Raw genomic sequence first — 21,055 nt, 5'->3', positions numbered from 1 at the left:
AATCAAGATAAAAAATAATCATTTTTAATGATTATGATATATCCCAATAATTTAGTAAAAAACCCATTAATAATTAAATATATTAAGTGGCGTTTCCAAGTTCCAAAAATTTTAATAATGACTTTTAAAATATCCATCAAGAATTTTATTAAATACAAATTAAAATTTTAATAATTTATTAAATAGAAAATTAAATTAAAAAGTTTTAATAGTTTTAAAAAAGTAACAATATGAGAATTTGATTTACTAAATTGTAAATTAAAAATAAAATAAAATAAAAAAGCAAAAGGGAAGGATTATTTGTTCATTACAACATTCGTTCTAATCATCGAGATCGAACTCTAAAAGTTTCCTTTTTACAGCTTCACTCCGATGAAGACTCTCTCTCCACCGTCTTTCTCTCGTCGGAGCCGGCAGCTGATCCTTCTCCGACCAATCCCACCGTTTTTTTTTTTATTGATATTAATATCTGCACAGTGCAAATTACGAGGACTAGATTATCTCCGGTGATCGGAATTCCTTTTTTGGCCGGCGTGTTTCTTTAGTTCCACTGATCGGGGATGCACCATTGCAAAGAGGGAGCTTGTTCATCGGAGAACAAATTACAGGTCTCTTCTCCACTGAAGAAATTATGCTCTTCAATTTTCACAAATGGTTGTGCATTATTATAAGCAGCCTTTTGAAACGGGAAGCAGTTCAAAGACGACGCCGGAGACGACAGGATTTGGTGGTGGCTTTGAAGGATTCCAGCAGCCGCAGATGAAACGACAGCGTTTGGGCTGTTGTCTTCGTTTAATATAGCGCTTGAATCACTGTCCGATGACCCATCTTTAAAATCAGGGAACAATGAGACTTCAACTCTCTGATTACCGCCGTCGACGTCAGTGGCGACGGCGGCGGATTTGAAGCTCTCGTAGTTGAAGTCATCGGATTGATCGGAAGCAGCTGGAAGAGAAATAAGATCCACTGGTAGAGAATTGTTGGTTTGTTCTATTAGAAAAGTGTCCGATTCCAAAGCGAAAATCTCTTCCTTTACTGATAAATTGCTCTCCGTCTTCTCTTCCTGAATCTTTGATTTCAATTCCTTAATCTAAAGAACAGAAACAGAAAAACAAACATCAATACAACAAATTCTATAACCTTAAAAGTTCAGAAAAATTAAAAACAGAGCATCATTGTTCTGTTATGGACCTGTTTGAGCAGAGCATCATTATCCTGTTGAAGGGTATCGAAGCTACGCTTGAGAGTGTCATAATTGGCTTTGAGAACGCCATAATCCCTTTCGAGTTGCTTAGTTTTCCAACGGGCACGGCGGTTTTGGAACCAAACAGCCACTTGCCTCGGTTGCAGGCCAAGTTCTTGAGCGAGCTTCACTTTCCTCTCTGGTTCGAGCTTGTTTTCAATCTCGAATGTTTTCTCTAACACCTTGACTTGATCTACGCCCAGTCTCCTTTTCTTCCCGCCCAAATGGCAGTGTTCTTCCATGGACCCTTCTTCTTCGTCTAAGCCCTCCAACATCGACTGAAACTCCATGCCATAAACATGGCGGTTTCTCGGACTGTGTTCCTCTGCAATTAAGTATTGATAAGATTCTTGCAAGTGATTGGGTCCAAAAGGGACAAGAAATAAGATCACATGGGGATGTCGGGAAAATGGAAATTAAGCAGAAACGAACATATAAAACAAAATTGTTGTTTATATTTAAAACCTGAAGTAGGACAGACGGACATCAGAGCTCCCAAGGAATCTGAGCTGCCATGTCTCTTCATGACGGAAGAAATTCAAGAAACAAATCCCAGAATCGGATCAAATCCCGTTAATAAAACTGTCGTGGCGTTGTTTATTTGAAGTGTAAAGAGAGAATTTTTAGGAGCTCAAACAATGGTTGGAAGTAGCAGAAAGCTTTAGAGTTAATGGAAGAAACAGAGGACGTTCCATAAGTGAAACTCTGCCGACTCTGTACAAATTCCCTATTGTTTCTCCTGGATCTTTCTCAATCTTCTTCGATCCTCCTTCCCTCTCTGAACCCATCAAAATTCAGATTCAAACAACAAAACCCAATTCAAATCGACCCTCACGAATGGCAAAATCAAACCCAAAAACTTATCCGACAGAACAAGAAGAAGAAACAGAGGATTGGTTGATTCATTGCCCAAGAAGAACTCTCTCTCTCTTGAATTTGGTCGTTTCTCTCTCTACTGCATTATTAGAGTGCGCAATGAAGATGAAGAAGAAGAAGAAGAAGAGGAAGAAGACGAAGACGAAGACGAGGGCAGTTTCCTCCCGATTACGATTAGACTAATACTTTCTCTCTCTTTAAATAACCCAACTCGTGGTTAGAATCTAACTGTGGTTGGGCTCACTGTAGTTTGAGAAAGCCAAATTCGTCTCAAATTCACACCAAATGCAAATTACGGCCCCCGTCTAAAGCGAAATTTTAAAACGGATGTGTAGGGACAGTTTTGGAATTAATAAAAAGGAAAAAATAAATCTCTTTTTGATACTTTGTCTGTGCAGTTATAGCAATCTATAATTTTAAATTAATTAATTATTCTAAGTTTCTGTAAAATATTGTCACGTATTATATTGGTTGTTAGAAGTTTTATTTTATTTATATTAAAATGCTTATTAAAATATTTAATTTGGGTTTGTTTCTGAAATATATTATAATGTTTTTTTTTTGTTTATTTTATCTTATATGAAATGTAGGTTTATTTTTTAAAAATGATGAAATTTAGGCCTATTTTAGCAAAATATTCATCATCTTAGTTCAGTAATAAAATCCAACTATTTACTTTTTTTAATAAAAAGTTAATTGAAAATACGACATTTTTCAAACATATATTTTGGCTCAAATTTTTGAAAGATGTGATATGTGAACTGTGGCTCATCTGAAGGCTCGGCTAGTCGGCTCGGCTCATGAAAGCCGGGGGTGATTTCGTTGAAGTCGACGTAACTAGGCCGCCACTACGTCTGGATCGGGACCGGTACAGTTCATCGCCAGCAAACCGACAGAAATAGAAAACGGATAAATAGTTACTTTCACGTTAGCCTTCCTCAAAAACAAAAGAATTCAGATTACACTTTTTTTTTTTTTTTTTTTTCTTTAATATATATATATATTTAATTATTTTATAAATACTAAGTAGCATATTGTACTGTTTGGACTTTACATTTAGGACTCCGCCACAAAGTTTTTAAAACTTTCTATTAGGGAGAGGTTTTCACATCTACAAGAGAATGATTTGTTCCTTTCTCCATCTGACGTGGGTTCTCACAATCCACCCCATCCAGAGTCGAGCGTCCTTACTGACACTCGTTTCTCTTTCTAATCGATGTGAGATTTTAGAATCCACTTCATTTGGAGTCCAGCGTTCTTGCTAACACTCGTTTTCCTTTCAAATCAATGTGAGATCTCAGAATTCACTCAATTTGAAGCTCAGCGTCCTCGCTGACACTCTTTCCCTTTCGAATCGATGTGGGATCTCAGAATTCACTCAATTTGGAGCCCAGCATCCTCGCTGACACTCGTTTCCCTTTCGAATCGATGTGGGATTTCATAATTCACTCAATTTAGAGCCCAGCGTTCTCGTTGACACTCGTTTCCCTTTCCAATCAATATGGGATCTCATAATCCACTCCATTTAGAGCCCAACGTCCTCGCTGACACTCGTTCCTCTATTCAATAATATCAGATCTCGTGTGCAAATGGGTGCAAATTCCGTCCACATATGGATGCAAATCCATAACCAATTGGTTTGTTGCCAAGATTTGAAAGGAGAATTTAAAGGAAAAAGGATTAGGTGAGAGAGATGAGTTAAGGAGAAAAGAAAGGTGGAGAAGAGTTGGAGAAACAGTATGGATGATGTCCTCAATTTTGTAATTAGAAAGGGACATACTCATTATGCCTTTGACTCCCACAAAAAGACATGCAATTCTCCTCTTCTTCTTCTCCACATTCATTGATTTTGGTACTCAAAACTCAAACTCAAACCCTCTCTCTTTCTCTGCCTATCTAACAATTAAACACCTCATGAAGAACCACCACTGTTCCCATGCACAAACATGTCTCCAAACCTTCCGCTCCCTGCCCACAATCCCCATGAATATCAACTTCAATCAACAACAAATCTTAAACTATTCATACAACTTCTACATGTATCCATACACTACACAATCACAATTCTCAACTTTTTCTTTGAAAATAGTTCTTTGGGTGGAAGAAAAAGAGCCCTTTTTCCCTCTCTTTTTTAAAGTGAATATGCAAGAAGGTGGGGGAAGTGTTAGGTACATGGTAGCTAGGGTTTAGAGGGGAGAAGAATCTGAACCGAGAGAGAGAGAGAGGGGAAGAAGCCAAATTAGAAAAAAAGGGGCATTCAATTGGGATGTGATGTGTGGTGATGGTTTTTTCCATAGGGGACACTGATCTAACTCAGACCTTAGTTGTTGTTTTCAATAGGGTTTAGGCAAGAAAAGGATGCCATGGTGGTGGGATAAGGCAAAACCTAGTCGAGTCGTGTGCTCTGAATTACAGTTATGTTAGAAATCACGGGTCTTCATCTCTTAGCATAAGCTCTCATGGCTTTGCTTTGAGCTTCCCCAAAAGACCTCATACCAATGGAGACAGTATTCTTCACTTATAAATTTTTTATCTTCCACTCAATTAACTAACGTGTGATCCACTTCCAATAATTTTGGACAAGTTTCCATTCCCAAATAAAGCCAAACCGAATAGGATGGGTTGAGGGTTCCATTCAATCGATCGCACCCAGCTGGTTGTAGGGTCCCCTATTGCTTTCTTGGGTCCATTTCTATGTGCTTATTTCAATTCTCATGTGTTTATATATCTCGAAACCCTCCACCTTTCGCTCTATCTTACAATTCAAAGTTCGTGGGAATTAAAAGCTTTTAGAGCTTTTTGAGAGGTGACGTACTGCACTTTTTCTTCTCGGAATTGAAACTTAGTTTCCCATTTTGATTGGAGAGAAGAACGAGTGACAGCAAAGACGCTAAACCCTAAAGGTAGGATGAATTTTGAGATCCCACCTCAATTGAGGAGGAGAATGAAACATTTTTTATAAGGGTGTGAAAACTTTGTTCTAGCATACACGTTTTGAAAAGACGGTAATATCTGCTAGGAAGACTATTTATAAACATGGTTGAGAACCAGACATGTCAGTTTTGGAACTCCTTTCATGGAAATACATTGAATACATGAATAATTTTATTTAAAAATAAATGAACTTTGACAAAAATAAAAGGAAAATAAAATAATTATTTTTTGGAAAAAGAAATGAGAAATGATATCATTACAGGCTAGGCGACAAATAAGTACAAAGGCGCGAAATGGGCCGGGTTGTGTAACAGTGTTGAAAAGTCAAAAATCAGAATATGGTCCAAAGTCTATGATGGGCCTATGTGTAAAGGGCCCATCAACTCTGATTATGGTGTCAGCTCAATCCAGATGGATAACCAATTCTGACTACCGACAAAGTCTTTTTATTTATATATTTGCCCAAAAAGGTGAGGTTCGAAAATACCCCTCAACTTGTTTGATTTACTAAAATTTAAACTGTTGAAGGTGCCGAAGTAGGGGTAGATGAAGTGATTATCAAAACTTTGGGGCTACCCACATGTTTCTAATTACAGATATTAACCTCCCATTTTTGCACATCCTACCACTAATCTTTTACCTTTATAAAAAAAATTTAAGAAATTCTTATCGTCACATATCGACATGAACAGTAGGTTTTAGTTTCCATTACACCGTCATCACAACGGTTTATTGTTAGATGAACATGACTTTTCATAATGTTAATGATATTGTATACTTTGAGCATAAACTCTCTCGATTTTGTTTTGAAATTTTTCAAAATGTCTCATACCCAACGAGATAATATTATTTAATTATAAACTTATGATCATTCTCTAAATTAGTCGACCCACACCACACATAGAAAGAACATTCTTATTCATCATCTCAAATCCGATGTACAAACGATTCATTTCTCCTTAATTTAAATGAATATAAATGAGGTCATCACAACAACAAAAGAATCCTCAAATAATCATCACTATCAAAATACAAAAAAAACACAACATATATTATAAATAAATCGAAACCATATTCAAATGCAACGCAATCCCATCACCTCTACGCTGCTAACATCACTGCCAACAGGCTTCCAGCCACAGCCATCCCCAACGTACCCGCTCCGCCGATCTGCGATGCTGCTCCGGTTGGTTTGTCTGCTGGCGGTCCTTCCGGCGCTGATGAAGGAGGAGAACCGACACGTGGCACAACAGGACCACCGGCTGGAGACCCAGAAGGAGTAGTTGGAGCTGGAGTAGGCGCACTAGTCTCCGGAGCGGGTGTGGGCGACGCCGGAGTGGCTGGTGCCGGTGGTAGAGGCTGTGAAGGACCCTGAGCCGGTGCTGGTGCCGGCGCCTGAGCCATACACGTGGCTGCCAACAAAGCAAGAACCATAATAAATCGAACCCCAGAGAATCCCATCGTCTTTACCGGAAAGAAAAACGAAAAGCGCCAAACGACAGCAGAATCGAACACTTTGGCTCACGGAATTTGCTTTGCTTCTAATCCACTGTTCTGCATATAAATAGGCTAGACGAATCCGATGCATGTAAACCAAGTACGCCAGCAATCCAGATTCTGACACGTGTACTAATTGAACTATGACAACCCTGATCAAAATCACACATTTGGACTTGACATAATCCACCCGTTGGATTCGCCACGTGTCGGTTATAGACATGTCGGTGTACATGGCTTTCTTGTCTCTTACCGTGTTCCAGTCGTACACGGCGTAGCCAGATAGTTTGCAATTTTCTGATATACGTTAGTCCAGGCCAGGATGTCAAAATACGAGTACACGTGGCGGATAATCATTGGATCAGACAGCCGCAAATTCCAAGAACATGCATTTATTTCCGTTGAAATATTTAATTCATATTTTGCGTGTATTTAGCCGTTGAGGCGTTTGTGGAGAGAAAATGGAGTTTGGTAACCGCCAGATCCAATTATTTTCAATTCGACCTCAGGAAAATGAAGTATTTAAAATTGTGGTCCTAACTTAATTCACCAGTCATTGTCTAAGTTGATTTAGTATAATAAATGGGAGCTGAAAAAATAAAATTTTAAAAACTTTAAAAAAATACATAAAAATATAATATTATTATTAAGTTAAAAAATTGTTGATAATATGAACAAAATATATGTGGAGAGTCATGATTCCTAACCTTTGGTATCAGAATTATGCCCTAAACTTAGCTATGTCAATAGAATCCTCAAATATGGAACAGAGAATTGTGAGCCTCGAAGGTGTAGTCAAAAGTGACTAAAGTGTCGAACAAAGGGTGTACTTTGTTCGATAGCTCCAGAGAAAGGAGTCAAGCCTCGATTAAGGAGAGGCTATCTGAAAGCTCCATAAGCCTCCGGGGAGGTTTATAGTGTACTTTGTGGGAGGGGAGGATTCTTGAGGATTATTGGGAGTGAGTCCCACATTTGCTAATTTAGGGATTGATCATGGATTTACAAGTGAGGAATACTTCATTGGTACGAGGCCTTTTGGCGAAGCCTACCAACTGTCACAGTCCTACATTTTTTACCATGCGGCGTCGTGATCTTGACACGCTCACGACTAGCCTTGAGGGGAATTAAGCCCCATATATATTTTTTCGCCCCGGCTTTGTGGCTTCGTCGGACCTTAGGCGAGGTTTGTCTTCGCCAATCGAACATCACTTGTGCAGAATCCAAGCCTGTTCAACCACACAAGGCGCCTGCACGTGCATGTTCAATCATCTGCGACACATCCGACTTGCCTCTACGCTAGGCAAAGTCATTCGGCTCGACCTTGGCTCTACTCGGGCCAAGGTCTCTCAATGCAACGTCGCATCTCATCTTGCCATCTCGATCCCCATGGACAGGGCCCATTCTCGATGGCATGAGCGAGCGAGTTATGATGGCCGACAACGTCCCAAAACTCGAGATGGCGTCAAGACATATGTCGTGATTCGTAACAAAACCATCTTCCAGTTTGAGTTTTTTTTTTTTTTTTTTTTTTTTTTCTCTTATTATGAATTAATTAGTATATATATCATTATTTCATTAGTAAATTCATACATTGGCGTTATTTTAATATTTAATAACAATCGTTTTTATTAATAATTAATTTTTTTGAATATTACCCATTTGGGGTATGATGATTTAAAAGCGTTTCAAAGGACGTTTCTTTAATTTAATTTTTTGGAATTGAAAATTAAAAAAACCCCATCCTAAAATTAGGTTATTGCATGGGAAATGGAGAAAGAAATTGGAAGAGCCTGGATGATGTAGAGACGTCGGCATGAGATCCAATTAGGTTGAGGTGCGCGCTAAAAAGTAGGCAAAGGGTTTGTTGTATTTGGAAATTTGGTTGGAGTAAAATAGAGGAACACAGAATCTGAAGGCTGTGTTAATGGAGAAGGCGAAGCAGGAGGAGGGTGAGAAGAAAGGTCCGATCTCGACGAGCCCAAGATCCGATGGAAAAGAGGAGGGGGATGGGAATTGGGGGAATTTGGTGATGGAGTCAGAGCGCCAGGTTCCGAGGCAGAGCGAACAAGGTGCGGTTTCAACGCCGTGTTCGGGGTCCAAGAAGTCGGTGCATTGGAGCACCGATTTGGTGACACAATCTCCTTCTGTTGCTTCCAATGCTTATGGCTTGAATTCGCATGCTTCTTTGTCTCCTTCCTCTTCAACTTCCATCAAAGGTATTTTAATGTGTGGTTGTGTTTGGTTTGTTTGTGTCAGTTTGTGGCACGCTTGTGGTAAATGTTTCAATGGGTTTTGATCAGAGACGGTGGATTCTTTATGGACCGTGCTTGGGAGATGGGGAAAGCAAGTCGGGGAAGCTACCAAAAAGGCTGAGGATCTGGCTGGCAACACGTGGCAACATTGTATGTTTTCTGTTCTTTCTATGCTCTTTTTTTTTTTTTTTTGTTGGTATTGATATTCAATTACCTAATTGCGGCTGAAAAGGACAAAGTATTCCTTTTGTTATCCAATTTTGCCCCATGGAAGTGAGCAAAAATTGTCATGTTTAAATGTTGGTCTACTCCTACCATTCTTGTTTGTTTGTTTTCGTTCATGTGAGATAGATACCGGCCGAAGAGAGGAACACATTTTCTTTTATAAAGGTATGGATACCTCTCCTTAAGAGACAGAGTTTTAGAAAACTTGAAGGGAAGCTTGAAAGGAAAAACTAAAAAAGGATAATATCGGCTAGCGGTAAGTACTAGAGAGGACGTTGGGCCTTGAAAGAGGGGTGTATTGTAAGATCCCACATCGATTGGAAAGAGGAACGAGTACCAGCAAGGACGCTGGGTCCCGGAGGAGAGGTGTATTGTAAGATCCCACATCGATTGGAGAGAGGAACGAGTACCAGCGAGGACGGTGGGTCTCGGAAGGGGTGGATTGTGAGATCACACGTCGATTGGAGAGGAGAATGAACCATTCCTTATAAGGGTGTGGAAATCTCTTCCTAGTTTTTTTTTTTAAAAACCGTGAGACTTACAACGATACGAAACGGGCGGAAAGAGAAAAATATCTACTAGGTGTGGGTTTAGAAAAATATCTACTAGGTGTGGGTTTGGGCTATTACAAATGTTTAAAACTGTAACGGTGCAGACCCCCACCGCTGGCGGATATTGTCCTCTTTGGCTTTTCTTTTCGGGCTTTCCCTCGAGGCTTTAAAACGCGTCTGTTATGGGAAGGTTTCCACACCCCTATAAATGTGTTTTATTCTCCTCTCCAACCAACGTGGGACATCACAAAAACTGTGAAGCTGATAACAATATGTAACGAGTCAATGAAGAATAATATCTACTAAGGATGGACTTGGACTTGGTCTATTACAAATGGTATCAGAGCCAGACATCGGACAATATACAAGTGAGAACGCTGACCCCAAAGGATTTGGGGGTGGAATCGAGATTCCACGTACTTTCAAGCGAAAAACAAAACATTATAAGGATATATAGAAACCTCCCCTAATAAACACATTTTAAAATAGTAAGACTGACAACAATATTTGACGAGCCAAAACAGATAATATCTACGTAATTATATTGATGTCGTGTGATATGATTGAAAGTTAGGCATACTTTCATGAATCAGTGAAAACAAGTCCAAGTTTTGCGGACGCAGCACTGGGAAGAATAGCACAAGTGACCAAAGTATTGGCAGAAGGTGGGTACGACAACATTTTCCAACAAACCTTCGATACAGCACCCGAGGAAAAGCTCCAAAGCTCCTTTTCATGTTACTTGTCAACCTCTGTCGGTCCTGTTATGGGCGTACTATACGTATCTACGGCCAAGCTTGCATACTGTAGCGACAATCCCCTTTCATACAAGTCCGACGGCAAGACCGAATGGAGCTATTACAAGGTACTGGGCTTCTAAAAAAATCAAAACTTTCGTAACCCCACATGCTTATGAACATATTTGATCTTTATTGACAAAAAAAAAAAAAAAAAAAACAGGTAATCATCCCATTACAGCAGCTAAAGGCAGTGAACCCTTCCTCAAGCGGAATGAACCCTGCTGAAAAGTACATACAGATAATCTCTGGTGACAACCATGAATTTTGGTTCATGGGGTTCTTGAACTACAATGGTGCTGTGGAATGCCTGCAGGAGTTCCCTGAGTTGCGAGCTATACAGTCGGTGTAATTGAGTGTACATAAGGAATGATAGGGTTCATCATAGTCTGATGCCTCTTGTTCTACTTCTTTTCTGGGCCTGATCTCTCGAGACAAGTGAGCCCAAGCCCATCAAGCCCACCACTTTTTGGGTGCGATGGAATTTTCTTTTTTTTCTTTAATCATGTCATCACATAAATAGTCCTCAAATATTCTCCTAAAATGGATGTCTTTAGGCTTTAACAGCTCACACTCTGATCAAATCTACCAAGTATGCAATTGTATTGTATTGTATGATTAAATGATTGCATTTTGGTAACGAAATTCTGTCATGATTATAGTTTTAATGTAATATAAGCTTCCTATTAACACCTATCTATCCAACTTTTCATTAGTGTATGTCGGTGTTTGCTTTGTTCAATTTAAGCAATCATGGGTTCGTATTTAGTCTCCTTTTTGTCCCTAGAAGAAATTATTCAATTGTTTTATTATCCTTTTGGAAGAAGATGAGTGTATGGCCTTAATGCCAACCCTAACCCATATTCAAACCCTAATCAAGTTTCAATTTTTATTGGATGGGTTTCTTTTGATTCATTGTCCAAGCCATTTTTTAGCAGATATGGTTCTTTTTGGGTTTTTCTTTCAAATAGTTACAAATGGTATCAAAACTAGGAATCGGGTGGTGTGCCAGCGAGCGAGGACACGGATCCCAAAAGGGTGTATTGTGAGATCCCATTGTAGAGGGGAACTAAGTATTTCTTATAAAGGCGTGAAAACGTCTCCCTAACAGGCAGACAGTTACAAATGGTATCAGGGACAGGTACCAGGCGAGAACGCTGATCCCCAAAGGGGTGAATTGTGGGCAATGTGTCAGCGAGGATGCTGATCTCCAAAGGAGAAAATTGATTTGAGTGGATTGTGGGCGGTGTGCAAGCGAGAATATTGATCCCCAAATGGGTGAATTGTGAGATTTCACATAAGTTGGAGGGAAACGAAACACTTCTTATAAGGATGTGAAAACCTCTCCCTAACAGACACTTTTTATACTCTAACCGTAAGGGTTAGCGCGAGTGAGTTAGTGTTGGATGTAAATTTTGATGATGAAGATGGGGAGAGGGATGGAATGATTATTCCATTAAGGTACAGAAAGTAGATGGTAGTGGGGGAAGCACTTGGCGGTGTCAACCCCAAATATGGAAGCATATAATTGAAGTTACATATACTCTAATCTTCCCCAGACAAGCCCACCTAATCCTCTTCATCTTGGGTTTATACTGGTAAATTAGAATTGAAGTAAATGTCAACGAAAGCAGTGTCTCGCATGGTGGCAATGTCAGAGGTAGGGGGAGGAGGTGGGGCTGAGTTAGTGAGCGAGAAGCAAGCTGAGAGGGTCTGTGGTGTGGCCTGGTGCGGTCTGCTCTGTGGGCCACTGCTTATGAAAAGCCTGCAAAAGAATATTGAAATGGAAATCACGGTCGTCCCACTCCTTCTCCCGTCCTGTCACAATCCACCCTCCCTTTTTCCCGCAATTCCCTCTCTCTTTTTTCTACCGTCTTCAATTTCCCCGTCCCGTCCCGTTCTTACTCCCACTTAAAAAAAAAAAAAAAAAAAAAAAAAAAAAAAAATGGTAACTTTATTTTTAGCGGAGAAGGAAGAGCAAGCGTGGTTATTTTCTCATGCAATGTCGTGTTTTTTAGCGGTTTCCCGCCAGCTGACAGATCCCCCACCAAAAAACAAAACAGAGAGGAGGGTGGATGGAGATGTTTTTGTTGATGATGTGATGTGAGCCAAAGAGAAAGACTGTGTTTCTTTCCCTCTTTCCCTTTGTGTGTGTAAACAGTAAAGACATGATTAAGGATTGGGTTGGGTTTGGTCTGGTCTGGTCTGGTCTGGTTGCATGTCAGCTGCACGTCCCGTCAGATGTGTCTGTCTGAGTCCTCGGCCCGTTTGGTTTGGTTTGGGTGTGCGTTTGAGGGTCACATGTTCATCTTTGCCCCTTTTAATGGATCATCAATCGCCATGCCTCCGGAACTTGAACCCTCTTCTCCCTCTCATTATTGCTTTCCTTCCTCCTCCACTTCAACCCATCCCAACTCCTTTCCCTTTCCCTCACTTTTTCCATTTCTTTTCAATACAACCTTCACCCACTTACACATTTTTCTTTTCCTTTTCTTTTCTTCATATGGACACCATCCATTCAAATATACCGAAACAAATAAATGAACCAGACAAAATAATTTGAAAATAAATTATTAAATTTGTAGCAACTATAACAAAATTGGTCTGATAACAAATGTTGGGTTTGATCCAATATCGAAATATGTCAAAACAAATAAATAAACGAATAGAATGGAGGTTTGGCTTAAAAATTTAATAATATTTGATGAACACTAGAAATCCAGGCAGCTAGAGATGGAAACACAGTAGGAATGCGAAATAGGTACAGAAAAATTGGCAAGGCAGCCATGATTCGAGAAAGCTGACTCATGTTCGACAATAACTTCTGGTCCGAGTTATCAAATCTGGTTCGTTGTATAGTAAAAAAAACTGTAACTTTCTACTGCACCAAACAATTCTTACAGCGATAAAAGAAACAAACATTTTCATTGTTACAGAGAAGATACGATAAATCATTGTCTGGAAGCAACCAAAATCGAATGGGTTTTGGTGGTTTCGTGCGTGCCACTTATTAAATCCATGCACACAACAAATTACATGGCAGACAAAAAAAAAAAAAAAAAAAAAAACAGAATTCAACTAATCATAATACCCATTTGTTTAGAACACAAAATCAGAAGAAAAGTTATGTTTTTTTGACATGGGTTTCCTAAAATATGAAAAGGGTTTTGTTTAAAAATGGGTCAAAAGCAAATTATTTGTGTGTTTAAGTTGAAATAATTGAAGGGTATTGATGATTTTGATGTGATTAGACTGGAATGCCTTGGAATTTTATCTTTTTCTTGTTTTTGTCTGTGTTTCCATTGAATTTAGGGGTGTTTTTTCGTATTCTACCTCAACCATTTGGAAGGGTGTGTGTGTGTTTGTGTGTGTCTTTCATTTCTCTCTCTCTTCCTCGGGAAAGGTTTGGCTTTTTGTTATCAAATAAGCGTCAGCACTGCGATGGGACGACTGAGATTAACCTACTCGTCTTAAATTAATTAATTATTTATATCTCATTTTCATTTGTTTTCTCACAATAATCTGTGCAAAAACAAAAAAAAAAAAAAAAAGACAAAAACAAAAAGGTGAAATTTAAGAACATAATTCTTGTCCCTTTGTCTATCCATCTCATTTTCATGGTTGTGAGAGTAGTTTCACACATTGGGATTGGGAAACCGAACAATATTATACTATTATGGATGGTCTATGAATTTATCTGAGTCATGCCCTTAACTTAGTTATGTCAATAAAACTCTGAAGTGTCGAACAAAAAAGTTGTGAGTCTCGAAAAAAATGACTCAAGTGTAGAACAAAAAGTGTAACAAATGACGTATTTTGTTCAACGACTCCATAGAAGAGTCGAGCTTCAATTAAGGGGAGAATGTTCGATGGCTCCATATTGCCTCAAGAAGGCTGTATGATGTACTTTGTTGGACGGGAGGATTGTTAAGTATTGTTGGGAGAGAAGTTCGACATTGACTAATTCACTTTGTTCGAAGGCTCCAAAAGAGTCAAATCTCGATTAAGGGAGCTCTCCTATTATGGAGGGTCCGTAAATCCCAACATTACATAGATTTAAGTATATTTAGAAACACACTAGCTATGGTTCCTCTTCATTAACCTAACCAAATTGTTAATGGAGTCCCTAGGATTAAAAGGGCAGACAAGATGAGATGGTGACGACAAGGCCCAACAAAACTCTAGAGCCGAAAGGGTAAGAGAGTGAGTGAAGTTGTAAGGATTAGACGCCATAAATAGAGAATCAAAGGCGAAGCAACAGACAAAAGGACAGCCTACAAAAACAAGTTAAAAACAGTGGTATGTTAAATTGAGAGCAGCATGCATAGGCAATGAAGAAACAAGGTTAAATCCTATTGCATTAGGGTTTGAGATTAGGGAGTTTATTTTTGTGGCATGCACACACACACTCATAATGTTTGCTTCCTTTAGAGTCTATAATCATATTCCCCATCACAATTTCTTACTTAATTAAGCAATAACTTTATGTCTACCCTTCATTATTCTTTCTTACTAGGTTTCGTTTCGTTTATCTAAGCAGTTGGTAACTGTTTCACACTGTTCTTCCTGCCCTTAGCTTTAAGGTGCATTAAAGTTTGATGAGTTTGTCGTAATTTGAATCTTAATTTCGGTAATGTTTGGTAACTTGTTTTATTTGTATTTTGTTCCGTAAATTTGTCGTGTTTGAATTTGATCCCCTTTTTGGGAAACGTGTTTACGTTTATAAAAGATAGGGTTAAATAGAAAAGATAAGGTATTAGCTAATTTTGATATTAAATATGAGTTTATATATCGTCTGGTTTTGTCTATTTCGTATCGTCATCAGCTTTACGGTCTTAAACACATGTCTATTAGAGAGATGTTTTTACACCCTTAGGAATATTTTGTTCTCATACCCACCGATGTGGGATCTCATAATCCACTCCCTTGGGGGTTAGCATTCTCGCTGACACACCACTTAGTGTCTAGCTCTCATACTCTTTACAACAGCACAAGCCCACTCGTAGCAAATAATGTCTGTTTGGACTGTTACGTATGACCGTTAGTCTTATGATTTTAAAACGCATCTACTAAGAGAGATTTATACATCCTTATAATAAATGTTTTGTTCCTCCCCCTAGTGAGTTAGGATCTGATCAACATAAGTTGAAATAAATTAAATAATGAAAAATTAATCTAAAAATTAATTGATTTGGTACTAATACGATTATGATATTTAGGGAAACAATTAGAAAAAAAAAGTGCCGTTCGTGGGATTTAATTAAGAATTAAAATGTATTTCCTTTGTAAGACAGCAAAGTGAGTGGCTTTGGTTGGTAAGATTGTGACACTTCTACAACACTCCACAGCACCACCACCATTTTTTCTGTCCAAGGAAGCGCGTAGTTTAAACGCGCCACTAATAGAAGGTGTGCTAAAAAACAAAACCAGAGGTTATCCATCCCCTTAGCTCAAACCCTGGATTAGGGACACGGTCGTATTTAATGCTTGTTGACGCCAAGAGCGCGTCTCCCATGTCGGAGATGATCGCACGTAGGCAGCTGCCTTAAATGCCGACAATTTATTTTTTGCTACGTAATTCCGTGTCCTTGTCTACAAACACCCACACTGAATCTTCATATTTGTTTCACACCATTACAGCCACGCTCCGTCCACTGTGTTTCTAAAAGTAACCCACCTCACCTCACGTCAGTCCGTTTCAGAGTCATTTTGAGTTAGAGCGCGTGGCCCTCACTCTCTCTCACTTCTTGTAAATTAGAAATTCACCCTTTTTTGTTTTTTTTTTTTTATTTATCTTTTTTTCTTACCTTTTTACTGCGCAGTAATTTAAAACTTGGGGGGTGGGGGGTGGGGGGCGGGAGATTTATTTGGTAGGGAGTGGGATTAAGAAACGGCAAAGTATATGAAGGCCTGTGATGAAGGACAGCTTTTTTTTTGCAGAGTGGAAAATTGATGGCCACATTCTCTCACTCCTCTTATCTTCTCCTCTCAAATCTCCCTTAAAACTTCTTCTCACCATCTTTTTCTCAATTTCCCCTTTTTTAATTTCATTTTTTTCGCCTCCGATTCCGCCATGGATTTCGAAGATCAAGATGACCACGACGACGACATGGACATGGCGGCGGCGGCGGCGGCGGCGGCGAGTTACGACCCTTTGCAGGGAAACTCAGGTGGACGAGTCAAAACCCCAACCAGTACGGACCCAAGTGGACAGAGGAAACCCAAGTACAGAGAGTGCTTAAAAAATCACGCGGTTGGCATTGGAGGTCACGCCCTTGACGGCTGCGGCGAATTTCTAGCAGCTGGAGCTGAAGGAACTCTCGACGCACTTAAATGCGCCGCCTGCAACTGCCACCGCAACTTCCACCGCAAGGAGACGGATAACCTCAACGCCACCGCGGTTGGTGTTGGACTTGGAATAGCAGAGCCATTTCTATTGCCACACCCGAGTCAGTTCTCTCCTTACTACCGAACCCCAACTGGGTACCTCCACGTGGCACCACATCACAGACCTCTAGCTCTCCCCTCCACCTCCGGTGGCGGTGGTGGTGGCACCCTGAGCAGGGAGGAGCAGGAGGACATGTCGAATCCGAGCGGTGGCGGGGGAGGGAGTAGCAGCTTAGGGAGGAAGAGATTTAGAACAAAGTTCACACAAGAACAGAAGGACAGAATGCTGGGACTGGCGGAGACATTGGGGTGGAGGATCCAAAAACACGATGAGGCGTTGGTGCAGCAGTTCTGTAACGAGACCGGAGTGAAGCGGCACGTGCTTAAAGTGTGGATGCATAATAACAAGAACACTCTTGGTAAGAAACCCTAGAATCAAACCAATCAAAAAAAAAAAAAAAAAAAAAAAAAAGTTTTATTTTCTGGGATTTTTGAATTTAGGGTTCCATCATTTTCATCCCCAATTCTCTACATTCTTCTTTGTTTTCTGGGTCGTGTTAATTAATTGGAATATGGATATCTAATATATCCAATTATTATTATTTGTAGGTTTAATTTATATTAATTATTAGTATGCCTTAATTGTTCATTTCTCTATTATTAATTAATTAAACCTTTTTTTTTTTTTTTAAGCCTTGAAAAAGTTGACTTAAATCACTTTTTCTCTTTCGTGGAATCTAAGAAAAGAAAACAGAACGGGATTTTGGACTAACACCAACGTGTTTGATCCTACACTCTTGAAACGGCCTTTGTTGTTGCCATTTATATCCTTCTTCTTTGAAGAAGCTAGGCATGGCCGCCATGGGTATCATCCATCTCCCACTTCTCTACTCAATATTATGCTGTTACGTTAATTTCTTTGTCTATGTCATTCATGTTGTTAATTATTTTGTGGGTTTTGGGATTAAAAAAAGAAAAAAACATATGGGGTTGTTTTTGTGATGTGTTGGATATTATTGGTCGACAGATCCAATGTTTTGGTCTCGAACACTTTTCGTTTTCATTTGTTCTCTAAGGGAACATGTGGGCACTCCTAGCTCCCACATTTTTGTTTTAGATCTTTTCTCTTAAAATTGTTTGGTTTTTCGCCATTTCTTTTGTCTCTCGTTCTTATACTTCATCCTTCCATACAATCTTTTGCTTTCTTCCTCCATCGTGAGTTCACTTCTTTTCTTCAACAATCCTTTTTCGTTACACATTTACCTTTAAAATTCTTATAAAATTGGAAGAATATGTTCATGTGAGATCTAACGTAATGAAACATTCATCATAAGAGTCTAGAAACCTCTCCCTAGTAAGACGCGTCTGTGATATGTAACTGATGAATAAGAAAGAGAGTAAACTGAAATGACAAGAAAACAATAATGTGTGCTATATGATCCAAATAGGATTAAAAATTTAAATTTTGGGTTATGGATCATCATATATTTTATAAGTATTAGATGAATAAGCCTGGAGGGATTTTTGGTGCATTAATTACAACATTTGAAGCATTATTTGTTTGTTCAAATTTGTTGATTCAAACGTAGAAGCAATTAAGGAAACAAGGTTGTTTTTTTGTGGTTTTTGGAGTAAAAAAGGTACTTAGACAGGGGGTTGGTGTTTTATCCAAACAAAGGAGCATGTTGAAAATGTGGTCCATTTTTAATGCCCAACCAAAACCTGCGAGCAAGAAAGCAATGGAGGGGGAGAGAAGAAATATTTATGCCCGGTCAAAGTCAAAGTCAAAGTCAAAGTCAAAGTCAAAGATATGAATATGGTGATGGAGAGTGTAGTTTCGTTTGTTATTATATGATCATACCCATAAAGCGACCACGGATCATTTCAGCCCTATGAGAAGTGACGGGTTGTTTCAGCCTTTTGTAAGCTCTCTAAAACCCACATCCACATTTCAATTGCTGGAATGAGTACTTCATCGGAAAAAAAAAAAAAAAACAAGACATCCATCCCTTTGTCCTATTCACTGTCTTAAATTAAGTGGCAGCCTCGCGAATCTTTCTAATGATATAATATTGTCCAATCTAAACGTAAGTTCTCGTGGGTTTACTTTTGGTTTCTCCAAAAGACATAAATACAATATTCCTTACTTATAAATCTATAATTTTTTTTTCATAATTAGTCAATATGGGACTACTAGTCATACCGAACAAAAAACATAATAGTGTTTGTTTATGTTATGTGAGATTGAGATGACTGAAACATTTCTTATAAAAGTGTGTAAATCTCTCTCTACTAAATACGTTTTAAAATCGTGAGGCTGATAGTAATATATAACGAGTTAAAGTAGATAACATCTGCTAACAGTGAATTTAAGATTAGGGTGGTGGGATGGGTGTTTTAAGGTGGATTGATTAGGACGTTTCAGTGTCCCAAAATTGGGGCAATCTTCGGCTGCCCCATTTGAATAGATTGCCTGACCTCGCCCAATCTGGGCTTTCATTCCTTTTCTGTTTTATTTTCCCTTTTAAATAAAATAAATAAATCAAAAAAGTGGGTGTGGGGGCAGGCAGACCTGTAAGATTGGGCAGAGGGCAGATAGAGCTTTCTTGATCATCACCATGGGCCTACTCATTCAATTTGGGCCTTTTATATATGTCGGAGTAGGCCCAATCATTATTTATCTTCATTTCTTTATAGCTTCCTTTGTAGACCCTCTTTAAACCATAGCTAAATATTTTATTTTATTTTCCCCATACAAATAATAATAATAATAAATACATAAACAAACACGCCACCTCGACGTTACAAACCGAACAACAAATGAAACCAAAATAGATTAATTTTAATTTTTTTAAAAAATTAGATATTTTCAAAATCTTTTAAACGAATAATTAGGTTGATAATGAGTTGGCACCGGCGGCATTTTATTGCGATAAAACCCAACGTTTTTCCCGACAACCGGCGGTGCTGCACTCGACCGGAGAGACTTCACCCAATCCAACCTTTTCACCTCCGGTACTGTTCGAGAAGCGGTGTCGGACCGAGCTGTCCTCCGGCGGAAACTCACCGGCGGCGGCGGATCCTTGATTTCCATCTTGGTCCCTCCTTCCATTTTGATGCTGATATTCACCTCCAAAAGCTCCTTCTTGGTTTTAACCGGCGGGTTAATATCGCCAGATTTTATACGGTGCTGATAAAGGCGGCGCAGCCGGAGAGCTTGCTGGTATATCCCTCCCTTAATCTCTTCCTCTAAATCTCTCTCTATCTCTCTCTCAATTTCTCGCCGGATCTTCATCTCTTCCTCTGAAATTGCATGATTTAAACCCTTCTCCCCCATTTTAATCTATCAAAATTAAATTCATTACCCATTTCATTAAATCATTGTATTCAAATTATGAAGCTGGTTAAATTATAAAATAAATTATTGAATTCTTGTTAAAAAAAATATAATTATTATTGAATGTAATACACACCCAGTAGATACAGTCTCCAGGATGATATAATATTGTCCACTTTGAGAATTAACTCTGTAGCTTTACTTTTAATTTTTTTTAAAAGGCTTCATGTGTAAATGTATTATTTACTTATAAACTTATGATCAATTGGACTCCTGGGTCCTAACAATTGGTATATTTATAAGGTTTATGAAGCAAATAAAGAAGGTATTACGAACCAGTTTTGCATGAGCATTATGAGGAGACCCAGTGGGTGGAGGCAAAAGTGAGATATGAGGCAACCCTAAGAACAAAAGAAAAGGTTAGCCAAGGAGGTGGATGGTGAATGATGAGAAAACAATAATAAAGAAAAGGAATAGGGATGACCCAAAAGAAAAGAAAGTGATATGAAACCTAGGATGTCGGGTTGGAAGCAATTCTGGAGCTGGTCCATCCTTGAAAACTTTATGGCTTTCGAGGTTACTAATGATGTCTGGGGGACGTCTTTATAAAGGGCTGGATGGAGGAGTGATTGGGAGTGGTGTGGAATGGAGGGGCAGTGGCGATTAGGAGCACAATCATTTGTTTGGATAATGGTGGTTATTTTAGTTGTTGAGACGCCAATAATTTTCCATTACGTTCGGAGAAGGACAACGTGAGTAATCAAAGACATGGCAGAAGAAAGTGCTTTACGTGCAAGAGATTACATGGAGGGCCTCACTTTAGCTGTTCTTTCTGGATTGTTTCTCCTTAAAGCACAATCCATTCCTATTTTTACGGGGTACCTCTTAGCTCCACACTCCACGTTCTTCGTGTAATTGTGACACTCGATCTTAATGAGAGTGATATATTAAGGATA

The 21,055-nt window shown here is 39.0% G+C and overlaps 4 protein-coding genes across 5 annotated transcripts; 2 read left to right on the top strand and 2 right to left on the bottom strand.

Moving 5' to 3' along the window:
* Positions 1-275: 275 nt before the first annotated feature.
* On the bottom strand, positions 276-2,298 carry LOC111781757 (homeobox-leucine zipper protein ATHB-16). Of its 2 annotated transcripts, none has more exons than XM_087120150.1 (3): positions 1,932-2,298; positions 1,192-1,568; positions 276-1,090 (listed from the first exon to the last, which is right to left on the bottom strand). In XM_087120150.1, exons 1-3 carry the CDS (start codon positions 2,029-2,031, stop codon positions 542-544), a joined length of 1,026 nt encoding a protein of 341 aa, XP_086976276.1. In that variant the 5' UTR covers positions 2,032-2,298; the 3' UTR covers positions 276-541. The 2 variants fall into 2 exon arrangements, with proteins under 2 accessions (XP_086976276.1, XP_023518217.2); XM_023662449.2 differs by lacking the exon at positions 1,932-2,298 and adding an exon at positions 1,709-1,902.
* Positions 2,299-8,404: 6,106 nt separating this feature from the next.
* Positions 8,405-11,071, top strand: LOC111782216 (GLABRA2 expression modulator-like). Its single transcript, XM_023663042.2, has 4 exons — positions 8,405-8,766; positions 8,851-8,952; positions 10,172-10,443; positions 10,539-11,071. The coding sequence occupies exons 1-4, from the start codon at positions 8,475-8,477 to the stop codon at positions 10,725-10,727; spliced, it is 855 nt and encodes a 284-aa protein (XP_023518810.2). The 5' UTR covers positions 8,405-8,474; the 3' UTR covers positions 10,728-11,071.
* Positions 11,072-16,257: 5,186 nt separating this feature from the next.
* Positions 16,258-17,411, top strand: LOC111781224 (zinc-finger homeodomain protein 1). Its single transcript, XM_023661700.2, has one exon. The coding sequence runs from the start codon at positions 16,449-16,451 to the stop codon at positions 17,193-17,195; it is 747 nt and encodes a 248-aa protein (XP_023517468.2). The 5' UTR covers positions 16,258-16,448; the 3' UTR covers positions 17,196-17,411.
* Positions 17,412-19,486: 2,075 nt separating this feature from the next.
* On the bottom strand, positions 19,487-20,692 carry LOC111781225 (uncharacterized). The gene is made up of 3 exons (XM_023661701.2): positions 20,611-20,692; positions 20,436-20,500; positions 19,487-20,105 (listed from the first exon to the last, which is right to left on the bottom strand). Exons 1-3 carry the CDS (start codon positions 20,648-20,650, stop codon positions 19,632-19,634), a joined length of 579 nt encoding a protein of 192 aa, XP_023517469.2. The 5' UTR covers positions 20,651-20,692; the 3' UTR covers positions 19,487-19,631.
* Positions 20,693-21,055: the final 363 nt, after the last annotated feature.

This window comes from Cucurbita pepo, chromosome 19, assembly GCF_057944985.1.
Source record: "Cucurbita pepo subsp. pepo isolate OVF chromosome 19, ASM5794498v1, whole genome shotgun sequence".
NCBI classification, from domain to species: domain Eukaryota; kingdom Viridiplantae; phylum Streptophyta; class Magnoliopsida; order Cucurbitales; family Cucurbitaceae; genus Cucurbita; species Cucurbita pepo.
This window is presented reverse-complemented; position numbering and strand designations above follow the sequence as displayed.

What these genes read in the sequence shown, in the direction of transcription:
- LOC111781224 (XM_023661700.2), top strand. Translation starts at nt 16,449, where the DNA reads ATGGATTTCGAAGATCAAGATGACCACGACGACGACATGGACATGGCG.
- LOC111781757 (XM_087120150.1), bottom strand. Translation starts at nt 2,031, where the DNA reads ATGGGTTCAGAGAGGGAAGGAGGATCGAAGAAGATTGAGAAAGATCCA. An exon ending in CAGAGTTTCACTTATGGAAC is followed by an intron (nt 1,569 to 1,931) that starts GTCCTCTGTTTC and finishes ACTTAATTGCAG; the next exon opens with AGGAACACAGTCCGAGAAAC. An exon ending in ATGATGCTCTGCTCAAACAG is followed by an intron (nt 1,091 to 1,191) that starts GTCCATAACAGA and finishes TCTGTTCTTTAG; the next exon opens with ATTAAGGAATTGAAATCAAA.
- LOC111782216 (XM_023663042.2), top strand. Translation starts at nt 8,475, where the DNA reads ATGGAGAAGGCGAAGCAGGAGGAGGGTGAGAAGAAAGGTCCGATCTCG. An exon ending in TGGCAACACGTGGCAACATT is followed by an intron (nt 8,953 to 10,171) that starts GTATGTTTTCTG and finishes TTCATGAATCAG; the next exon opens with TGAAAACAAGTCCAAGTTTT. An exon ending in CCGAATGGAGCTATTACAAG is followed by an intron (nt 10,444 to 10,538) that starts GTACTGGGCTTC and finishes AAAAAAAAACAG; the next exon opens with GTAATCATCCCATTACAGCA.
- LOC111781225 (XM_023661701.2), bottom strand. Translation starts at nt 20,650, where the DNA reads ATGGACCAGCTCCAGAATTGCTTCCAACCCGACATCCTAG. An exon ending in CTTCCAACCCGACATCCTAG is followed by an intron (nt 20,501 to 20,610) that starts GTTTCATATCAC and finishes TTTTGTTCTTAG; the next exon opens with GGTTGCCTCATATCTCACTT. An exon ending in ATAATGCTCATGCAAAACTG is followed by an intron (nt 20,106 to 20,435) that starts GTTCGTAATACC and finishes TAATTTTGATAG; the next exon opens with ATTAAAATGGGGGAGAAGGG.